Raw genomic sequence first — 11,218 nt, forward strand, 5'->3', positions numbered from 1 at the left:
TTTTTCTGGCACGTGACCCAGAATAAAAAATGATATTATCTTGTCAAGTGGACTAGAATATGCAGATCTAAGAAAAAAGGAGGGCTGGGTGTAAAGGATTTACACAAACAGAACCTCAGTTTACTTACTAAATGGTGGTGGAAACTAGAAACTAAGTCTGGCCTGTGGCAAGATATTGTGAAAGCGAAGTATTTTAATAGGGCCACAGTGGCTAGTATTAAAATGAAAAGCAATGATTCTCCGTGCTGGAAGGCCATTATGAAGGTGAAACATCTATATATGGCAGGGAGAAGAGTGGTTATACAATCTGGTGATGTTGCTAGGCTGTGGATTGACCCCATTGGGAACAACACCCCTCTGGCGGAACAATTTCCTCGTTTATTCTCCATCTGCAACTTTCCTGAGTGCACGGTGGCCCAGTGCCTAAATGCGGACCCCTCCTCTTTCTTTAGAAGGAGATTGAACAGCGAGCTCAGTGCTCAATGGGTGAATGTGAGTAAAATGGCTAGAGAGGCTTGTGTCTCAGAGGCCTCCGATGTGATTAGATGGGGCATGGGAGGGAAATCCTCTTTTACTACTAAATCAGTTTACTCTTTCCTGGAAAGGAACATTGCTGGATGCGATTATAGATGGATCTGGAATGCCAGAATACCTCTTAAGATCCAAATTTTTTTGTGGCAGCTGTTTCAAGACGCTGTCCTAACGAGAGATGTGATGAAGCATCGAGGGTGGAAGGGAAATCCTAAATGTTCTTTGTGTGGTGGGCGAGAGACTGCTCAACACTTATTCTTTACATGCCCTGTTGCCAGGGTGACCTGGAGGACGGTGTCATGCATGTTTGGTACTGCCCTGTGTCCCGATAACATTTGGCAAGCTTACGCATGGTGCTATACGTTCTTCCCTGGTGGGGAAAATTTTTATACATCAGGGATTGCTGTTGTATGCTGGGCGATATGGTCTTGTCGTAATATAGCTACCTTTGAATTCAAACCACTTACAAACCCGTTTGAATGTATTTTTTCTGCTTGTGCCTTAATGTGCTACTGGGCAGGACTGCTGAGGCAAGATGAAGCGGCTGCCATGAGGGGCGGGGCAGAGATGCTGAAGGAGAACGCGTCGATGATGATGAGAATCTGCGCGGCAAACCAAGATGAGGCGGCATGCTGATCTGCTGGAGATGCTGCTCCATGGTTCAAATAGTTGCTTGAGTTACTTCCCCCCCTTACGTGGGTTTGAACTATGTTGCTCTGCTGTGTGCGAGCTTTATGTCTTGTGTTCTTTTGGGGCTTTAGGCCTTGGATGCTAGCTACTGTGATTAGGTGTCGTCGGGTTTTCACCCCGCAGTGAGAAATCTCGATGGCGAGTGCTCACAGTGGGTTTCCCGGCGATGCGTTGCACTCGCTTCCCCTTTTCTCCTTCTCTTTGGACTGTTGTATTTCCGTTATGTTGCAGTAATGGAAAGGGGTAATGCCCGGTTCAAAAAAAACTTCACAGCTCTATTGATAATATCCTCCATCCCCATCTTCCTTCAAACCTCCCTTGCTTTATTGCACAAAACAATAAGTGCTTTGTATCTTCTGGACCAGGAAAACAAGATGGACACTAGTCCATCTTGCAACATGTACGTGACATGGCATTGCACTAGAGCAGAAGAAAAGGGGTTGCTCAGCCCCAAACAACAAAAGGGCTACATCTTCGGAAGTAGATTCATCATTGTCGTGGCTCCGACTTTGGCCCATAATCACGTCTCATCCTTAAGCTCATAGACGAGTCGGGAGACGGAAAGTTGTCGGCCATCGAAGATGCATCCGTTTGCGATGCTTCAATATGGCCCAGGACGTGAGCATGATGATGGAGGAAAGTCCTCCTTCATTTATGTCGTTCATTTTGTCTTTCATACTTCTCCCCACCCACCTTCTTTATTTATGATTTTATTGATCTTTTTCCACCATTTTTTTAAATCGCTTTTAACTGGCACATGTTTTATAGACTTACCAAACAAAATCATATTTTCTTTGGTAAGCTATATAATAAGCTACCAGAGAATATTGTGTTTGCCCTAGAAAATATCAGATATAATTATCAGACTTACACAATAAAATGGCTGGTAAATTACAAGGTGTTTGCCCTAGAAAATATGGTGCCTTGCTGCAACGCATATAAAGAAAATTCTCTAGTTCTTTTATAAAGAAAATTATATCAGGAACGGGGGAAAAGAAGGAAAGAAGAAATTCCATTTCGCAGTCTGATAATTACTGGATCCCCCCTCTTCTCCCATCCTCCAATCCTTCTCAAAAGTTGAACCGCCTCCGCCATTCCCTAAAGCGAAGCATCTCATCCTCCTCCTCCACCGCCCCTTCCCTTCCCCTTCCTCCACTGGTTAGCATCGTGGATCGATCGCCGCGGCGGGCGGCCATGTGGGTCGAGATACTGTGCGGCCTGGTGGCCTACAAGCTCATCCGCGCCGTCTTCTTCTCCAACGACGGCCTCGACCAGCTCGCCGGCCTCGACTCCTCCCACTCCGATCTCTGCTTCGCCGTCGCAGCCAGGTACCCATCCCTGCAACCCGCCCCCTCATCCAGTCCCCTCGGTAAACCCTAATGATCAATCCCTTCAACTTCAATCTCCGCTCCAGGCTCGAGAGGCTCTACGGCGGCCGCTGCTTCGTCGGCCTCCGCATCCCTGACCCCGACGCCGGCGAGCGCCAGCATGTCGACGTCGTTCTCGTCACCAAGAGGTCAGCCCGCGACCACCCACGCTCCTTCCCTCTCCCCCGCTCACTTCGCTCTGCCTCTGGTTTGTGCACGTTCCGCTGAATTTTATTGTTCTAGCTCTCGAATAGTGCTAGAGATTAGAACAGACACTCCTCACAGCCTATTCCATCATTTCAGATGGATCTGTTCATGTATCTGTCTATATCTCCTGTGCTTGCTGAATGTTGTGTTTAGCTGGTGTAACATACATACTTACTAGCGGTATCATGTACTCGATCATATGAGCCTTGATGTGAATGACTGCATCCAGAGATCTTACATATCACCTAACCAATTCATTATATCGTCGTCAATTAATTCGACTGACTGAACTGTCGCATGGTACAAAGTGGAAAGCAAGAGTCTAAATCTTTTTTGGCGACAGGGAGGTCATGGTGGTGGCAATCAACAATGTCTCTGGTTTTGTTGAGGTTGACAAGGATGGTAACTGGTTCACCGAAAAGAAGCGCAAGAAGGAGGTTATTCCAAACCCGGTATGCAACTTGAACATTCCATTTTGCTTAACCATTCCAGAATTGTTGTTGTAATAGCTTTTTAATTATTGAACTTAGTGTAAGCTAGGGAGCCACCGAGTGAATGTAACTGCCTTACGCAGTAAGACACCAAATCACAAAGTGTTTTGCAACTGTTGTCTTACCACAGCCTTGTACTTTTTGTGAGAAAACAATGTTATGGGACAGTGGGTCATGCATGTCAAGTAGTATATTGTTGCTACCTCCTGAGGGATATTCTTTACAGTGAACAAGAAATTGACGGTTTGTACTTTTTATTGTGTTCTGAATAATAAGATCATTTGCATTATGTTGCCAAATCCCAACTGCAGGTTAGTTAGTGGAAAAAGGAATACTCACAATCAAAACTCGAATGACTCTATTAGTTTACTTTTTCTTGTTTGATTCCTGCGCATCACTTGTTTGTAACATAATAACAGTACGAGTTGTATTATTGTCAATTCATTTGCTGAATTTTGTTCTCATAGGTACTAGAAGTCAGTAGGATAGCTGCCAATCTTCAATCATACTTGGAGCAGAGGGGGGCAACACTGCCTAACGGGATTGTAAACGGAAGAGTTGTACTTCCAAATCCCAACTGCAAGTTAGTTCTCTGTACATGACTTTTTTTTGCTTCACTGCCCTTAGATGGTTGCTCAGTTGTGTTGTGCTTTATCAGGCCATCATACACTATTAATCTTCAACCGGAGGTTATCTCGTCCGATCAATGGGAAGATCTTAAGGCAGACACAAAAGGTGGACTTTCGACATGGATTAAAGGTGCATTTCATGGAAACAAAAGCGACATCCAAGATTCGTTACTCCAAAATCTGTATTCTATTCTCAGCACGTCGCCTATGTGGGACAGGTAAAATACACCACCATAATGGTTTTTATTTTCTTCTAAACTTTCCATTGCCCTTATTCTTCCGATTGTCTTTCCTGGTGCATTAGGGAGGGACGGGCAGGAATATCATGAGAAAAAAAGATCTCATGCCATTTGTATTTTGGTTGGAGAAATTTGGGTTGTTAAGAAGCAACCTTCAGATTATTCTTTTATTTAGCTATTTGCAATCAGTAAATATTGTTAGTATGTACTCCCTCCGTCCCATAATATAAGAACGTTTTTCAAGCTAACATAGCTTGAAAAACGTTCTGTTAGCTTGAAAAACGTTCTTATATTACGGGACAGAGGGAGTACTATATTGCAGTTCAGTGCAACACGAGCACATAGAACCTCTGGTTATATTTTTATAGTTGCACTGCCCTTTTCTAGGCTGGAACTCAGAGGGGACAAAAATGTCCTTGGTGAATTCATGGAATTTAAAGGCAAGCATGAAGACATGCCACTCCTGAAAAAAGTGAAGAGATCAAAAGTTAGCCGATTTGTCATCCAGAAATCAACTCTTTTTGGAGGTTTTGGTAAGCCCTGTGTACTGTGTCTTCTTGCTATTCTGTTTTGTACTCCCCATGTTAGCATATTCTGTACTGTGATTTGTTATTGCTCTAGGTTGGCAGGGAAACGGTTGTGCTTCAAGTAGTTTTGGCACATATACTAATGCCTAATACTAGATCGATGCATGAAAAGAAAATAGATGCATGAAAGGCCTGTAGATGTTATGGATATGTTCATCCTGGTACTGTACAGGAATTTATTTTATAAGAAAGCTCTAGTGATATGGTCAATCGAGCAGAAGGTAAAAATTCCTTCTCTTAGAAAAGGGAACTAAACATGCTAGATGAGTTCACAAGAAAAAATAAATTAAACAGCTAATCCGCCCAGGCTGCTAAATACCCACAATGTGACTAGCATTTGACAAAAGGCATACGTCTTGGACTAGCAGCAGGGTGGCCGAATAGAGGGAGGTCAGGTTCCATTTAGGAATTAGTGCTTTATTAGGAAGACTATGATAAAGTGACCCTAATCTGTTAAGGGGTCTGTATTGTATTAGGAAACGATGCTATGTATCTCATTAATGAATCATGCAATAAAACAATCTATTCTTCTAAACATTCTCATCTCGATGTATGTTCCAACCAATCCCCTGGAGGCTGGAGCCATGCCGTCTAAGATATCTTAAGCACGGTAGTTATCCTGTTGTGAATCGAGGTTCACAACAGCATCATAACAAAAATTGCAATACTACGCTAGTATATTACTCCCTCTGTAAAAAAAGTATAAGAGTGTTTAGATCACTTACAAGACCCCCTAGCTGCAGCACAGAAGACCTCACATATGGTTATTGCAACACCCTGCCAGCACCCATGGGTGGGTCTCATCAGATAATTAAGAGAAACATCAACAGTCTCTTCAAAGTCATCATTCGTCTTGGCCCTTGTTAATTATCCCATTGGCCACCTTCTTGATACTCACAGCACCTTCATGATACACCAGACGCCCTGATTCTTTCTGTAACAAGCCCCAAAAATCGGTCTGACAGCAGATTGAGATAATTACTTTGGAAGGATCAGATAAGAATGGCTTTGGAAAAAGAGGAACCATTGTTACTTTTATCGAACTTGTTTGACCACTCACCATTGTTGAGCATTTTCTGGTGTTTGAACAGGATTAAAAGAACACATTTTCACACTAGACATACTTTCCTAATGGATATGTATAGAAGATATGATCAGTTGTCTTAGTTGCATTTATTTTCATTGTTCAATGTTCATCACCTTCCAACATCACCTGATCAAATTATCCTCTTCCAAGATGCTATTTAAGCACCAACCACAAGGAGAGTTTTAATTCTCTATTTTGCTTCACTACATTGATTTAATCAGTTAACATAATCCGTATCCAAAATAATTAGCATGGCTTGTTTTTTCTGTTAAATCTGCTGGCTAAAATGCTCTAATCAATTTGAATGAGCCACATCTGTTTGATTTGGTTTGTCCCTTGCGCAAATACAGGCAGGTCGCGAGTCCAAATACTGTATTCTCCTCGAGATTACCGAGCTGAGGGCACTTCATCTTCAGAATGGAAAGAGATCTCCGTGAAGCAGTACACCGAGATTCATTTCCAGCCGTTGCACTCCAAGAAAGTCCGGAAATTCAAGCTGTCGAGTGTTGCTTCCGTGACACTGAGCGCCTAGTAAGTAGAAATTTCATGCGCAGTATCTTGGGTGTGCTACAGTTTCCAAACTTTCTGGCTCCCTCAGAAGAGATGTGTTTCTCTTGCCTCTGTACATCCATCCCTATTTTCAAGTCAAGATGTAACTGAACATGAATTACATGAATGAATAACAGAATATGTTTCTTGTTGTTGAGATTTAGGTGAGTGTGTGTAGACTGCAACTGCAAGTCTGCAGCTGAAATCTCAACCCCTCAGCCGTATTGGCATTGCTGGTGAGGGATGGTTGGTCCACTCTCTTTTGCTCTCTCCTTGTCTATGGGGGTTTGGAGCCTAGGATTGAACTGTCGTTTTCTGTGGAGCCACCTGGCGGAAAGGCAAGATGGATCTGGAACGCTTCTTTGTGTGTCGAGTAGTATGACGTATGCAATGATGCTCTGCATGCTTCACTCTACGGTGCCGGTCGCCGGTCGATGTACCGCCATTGTATGGCCCACCAGTGATGGTGATGCTGTGAATGTTAAGTATGAGCTTTGTCGATTTAGGATGGTTTTTTGTCAGATGAATATGTAGTTGACAGCTGATTTTTATCACTTGTTTACTTGACGTTGTTTGTCAAACCATGTACACCAAGCTTTTCAAAAGTTTCAGTTTCATATGGTTAATGTATATACAACTCATATCTATCTCACCCCTTGAAGCTTTCAACATTTGTTCATCATATTCATATAATGCTGCTGTACAAGGCAGTAGTAACATAACTGTGGACTTATTTTCCCTTTTGTTGGACCTAAGGATTACTACTACATTGCTAAGCACTGGCTCAAATGCTCCTACCATCCTGGTAAGAGTGGTGGAATACATGCGGCATGCTTGGCCTTGTACAGATTTGTACATCTGACCAACCATATTTCCCTTTTCAGGAGGAAAAAGAATACAGATATTTAGGTACATAAAGAATACAACCCTAGCTGCCCTTGAGATGTAAATCAATGAACTAGTGATTCTCTAATCCAAGTCCCCGTATATGGCACTGGCAAACTCCACCATCAGGTTGTTCAGCTTCTTGTTCTGAATCCTTTGTGGGATCACCTTCAGCTCATCACTGCAAATCAAAGTTCATCACAGGTCAGTCAGGATACAAGACACTTCACCGGATTTTCTTAGAATTTTTGAGCTGAAATAAATGCTAGTACTAATTCATAGAAGCGTGTGTACCTCGGCGGGTAGCATGGAGCGGACGGGGTGAGCATCTGGGCGAACTGGAGGGCGTCCTCGGGCCGGCACACGACGTTGTTGAAGCAGAGGTAGCGGCCGAAGGCCGTGGGGCACTCGTAGGCGGCCACGTGGGCGTCGGCGAGGAAGTCGGCGTCGACGGTGACGAGGACGCCGTGCTCGTACATCTCGGGGACCCCCTTGAGGCAGGGGTGGGCGGAGGAGAGCCCCGGCCCGGTGAGCAGGCCGGCGTTGATGGCCACCATGTCCACCCCTCTGTCCATGGCCAAGGCCCAGGCCGTCTTCTCCGACAGCGTCTTGGCCAGCGCATGCCACAACTGCACCAACCCCCCAGTAATAACAGTAATTAAAACAAGAAGCTATACGTCAAGTAAAATGTGTGTCTTTCCAGTAATAACTATTGTGATTGCGCTGCTGTCCTAAAGGGTGTGTGTGTTGTGAAAGCATTGTTCCAAGCTTGCACATGCAACTTTGGTGACAGCTGCACGAGGAGACGCTGGTAGCTTGCGTTTGGCATTTTGGCAAACATGTCGGGAACATGGGGCCGCTGTAGTGGATGGCCCCAACAAGTAGGACACTGCTTCTCATCAGAATTCAGAAACAGAGGACCAGTTCTCGTCGAGAAATAAGTAGCTGGAGCAATTTAAAAGTGCCATTTGTCCATCTGCTTAATTAGCACCTATATATAATAATCAAATATTCAAAGCAAGGATGATCTTTGTGTGGACTAGGATGTGTTACTAGAACATATACAGCAGTATTTGTTTTCTTGCGGGGGCCGACTACATTATTTGTAGTAGCTCTCTTTCTGTGTCTTAATCTTCACAGTTGGGAAGCCGGTTCTTACTAGCCTCATCCACTTATTGGAAGTTTGAGTTTGACACGTACAGGTTTCTGACTGGTAATGCAGTGCTGCTAGGCGCTTGTATTGCACACGGATAATTAACGCCAAGAGCGACGGGACTGCTGCGTTGCTTTCTCGGGGTCTGGTGGCCCGCTTTCTTTCCGTGCTGGGTTCCGCAGCAAGGCTGTTTCACTAGTTGTTGGATTGATTCGTAGCAAGACATGCTTGCTGGGCTTCGCAACAAGACTGTCTCACTAGTTGTTGGATTTCGTAACAAGATTCTGCCCTTGCGCTGAAAAGAAAGAAGCTGCAGCGCTTGATTGATTGATTACCTTGCGCTTCCTGCAGAGGTTGAGGTCGCTCCAGTTCCGCTCGTCGAAGGCGTCGACGGGCTTGTGGTCGTCGTCCTTCCAGACGACGGCGGTGACGGAGGAGGTGAAGACCACCCGCTCCATGGTCACCGTCTGCGCGCACGCCTCCAGCACGTTCTGCGCCGCCCGGACCTCCACCTCCACCATCACCTCCTGCACCACCATCCATCAGCCACTCAGATTAATATAATTGATTAACCAGCTACTAGCACCCAACGGTCTGCTTAATTGGCGGCAGGCAGGCACAGCCTTGATTAGAACCAGCTGTGTGTATTGTGTGGTGTGTGTGGTGAAGCCTCCATTCGGAGGCGTTAATGCACGCGGCGCGGGAAAGGCCTAGCGGCTTCTCCCCTGCCAGAGGTTTGGAGCAGAGTTAATGCTGCTGCACTGGAGTAGTACCAGTGGTGGAGGGGGCAGCGGGAGGAAGCGGATGAGCTGTGCCATTAAGGCCCAGCTCACGCCAAGGAGAAAGGAAGAAATAGTGGTAGATGCTCAACGACTAGCTGTACTGTACTGTCGCAGTGGTACGGCAGTAGCGCCAGTGTTTTCTCTGAATTCTTACTTATCCAACCGATTAGCCACTGCAACATGGCAGGCAGGCCGATCCGGCGATCGGGGATAGATTAGATTCTTGCGGGGGGGGGGGGGGGGGGGGGGGGGGGGTAAATAAGAGAATGGGGATCAAGCGACCCGATGTGACGGCACGATCGATCCATCCATGATTCTTTCTTGAAACTACTTCTACTAATTTAGTAGTAATGGCGGGGAGGGAGGAAAGGAAGGAGAGGAGGGGTTGTGATTGGTGATTGGAAGATCAACTCACGTCGCAGCCGGCCTGGTCCTCGTGGGTGTTGAACATGCAGAAGAGGCCGGAGCAGCCGCGGACGGCGTCGGCGATGGAGTGGTAGTCGAAGGGGTCGGCGCGGAAGAGCTTGAGCCGGTCCTCGTCGTGGCCGGCGGCGGCGAGCAGCGCGAGCGCGTCGAGCGAGCGGCCGTAGGTGGTGGCGTGGACGGTGTAGCCCCGGCGGAGGAGGCGGTGCACGAGCGCCTGGCCCAGCGGGCCGGACGCGTCCATCACGCACACGCTCTTGTCCGACGCCGCCGCCGCGACCGGCGCCCCGGGGCACATGGCTGGCTCTGGCTGCTTCCGCTTGTAAGTACGTATGTATGCCGGAGCGTCCGAGAGAGCGCCGGAGTAGAGGGAGGTGGCGGCGGGAGTGGAATTGCTTACTGCTTTACTGGTGATGGGAGGAGGAGAGGGAGACGGTGGGTATATAAAGGGGAGGGAGCTGGAGCCGGATTGGGAGTTGTAGCGGGCAGGGGGTGTCCGAGTCGGGGACGGAAGAGGAACGCTGGTGGTGGTGGGTCAGCCCGGCCGGAGAGGGTCAGCCGCATCCAAAGGGCGTGCGGTGTGGGTGCGTGCTCTGCCCTCCCTCCCCTCGCCTCCGGTGGTGGTCTCAGGAGCGAAAGATGAGGGAGGACGCAACGGACTTGGCTTGGCTGGGGAACGGAAGGGGGGAAGAGGGTCAGGTGCCGGGTAGTTGGCAGCTGCGGCGGGGGCGGGGCGACGCCCAACTGTCTCCCCAACGACGCGCAGCTGCACGCACGCACGCGCGTGCGTGGCTCGTGCGTGCACCCATCCGTCTCCCTCCGTCCGCTGGAATTTGGGATACGCACGCAAATTCGATGCACCTCACCTGCGACAGACGGGCTCGGCTCCGGATCGGGAGGCGTTGACCTCTTGGCCGACGGTGGCGGGATTTAGCTCGGTTTGGTGAGAAGAGTGGCTCCTGCGTTGGCCAGCAGTTTACAGCTGCCCTGCCGCGATTCCTTCCCCCCACCCTCTTTCTTCTTCTTCGGCAGCGCCACCATCGCATGGCGCCGCGCGGGTACACGCACGCGTCAGGAGGGCCTCTACCTCTATCTACCCAGTATACTACGATACTCTTAAGGCATGTTTGGTTTCAAATAAATAATCAATTTATAAGTCGAAAAGTAAAAAAAATGACTTATTTTGCCAAACAGATTCAACTTATAAGTCACCCCAACTTATAAGTTATAAGTTGCTTCAACCTAACTTAAAACTTATAAGTCATCCTTTTTTGCATGGGTCCCATCACCTTTACATAAAAAAAGCAAGGTGAAAAGATGTGCTCAGATGACTTATAAGTCAGGTGAAAACCAAACAAGCATAACTTATAAGTCACTAGTTTTAAGTCACTTAACTTATAAGTCAGGTGACTTATTGAAACCAAACAGACCCTTAACAAAATCGCATATGGATCGTCAAACTCCTTTCCGCCCGAACAGGTGTCATTCGATCGTGATCACTCTACTTTAAGCAAGGAGGGCCATACTGTGTTTTGATGAGAAACGAGGTGGTCTCAAGTGGTCTTCTGGCAGCCACGTACGTACGCTCGTCATCGGTC

At 47.1% G+C, this 11,218-nt stretch overlaps 2 protein-coding genes across 2 annotated transcripts; one reads left to right on the forward strand and one right to left on the reverse strand.

Annotated features, from left to right (window-relative positions):
- Window positions 1-2,246: 2,246 nt before the first annotated feature.
- On the forward strand, window positions 2,247-6,536 carry LOC123050433 (uncharacterized). The gene is made up of 7 exons (XM_044473231.1): window positions 2,247-2,549; window positions 2,636-2,737; window positions 3,139-3,247; window positions 3,754-3,869; window positions 3,945-4,133; window positions 4,542-4,687; window positions 6,179-6,536. The coding sequence occupies exons 1-7, from the start codon at window positions 2,416-2,418 to the stop codon at window positions 6,358-6,360; spliced, it is 978 nt and encodes a 325-aa protein (XP_044329166.1). The 5' UTR covers window positions 2,247-2,415; the 3' UTR covers window positions 6,361-6,536.
- Window positions 6,537-7,033: 497 nt separating this feature from the next.
- Window positions 7,034-10,251, reverse strand: LOC123050445 (cinnamoyl-CoA reductase-like SNL6). The gene is made up of 4 exons (XM_044473236.1): window positions 9,613-10,251; window positions 8,751-8,942; window positions 7,557-7,891; window positions 7,034-7,443 (listed from the first exon to the last, which is right to left on the reverse strand). The coding sequence occupies exons 1-4, from the start codon at window positions 9,916-9,918 to the stop codon at window positions 7,347-7,349; spliced, it is 930 nt and encodes a 309-aa protein (XP_044329171.1). The 5' UTR covers window positions 9,919-10,251; the 3' UTR covers window positions 7,034-7,346.
- Window positions 10,252-11,218: the final 967 nt, after the last annotated feature.

This window comes from Triticum aestivum, chromosome 1A, assembly GCF_018294505.1.
Source record: "Triticum aestivum cultivar Chinese Spring chromosome 1A, IWGSC CS RefSeq v2.1, whole genome shotgun sequence".
NCBI classification, from domain to species: domain Eukaryota; kingdom Viridiplantae; phylum Streptophyta; class Magnoliopsida; order Poales; family Poaceae; genus Triticum; species Triticum aestivum.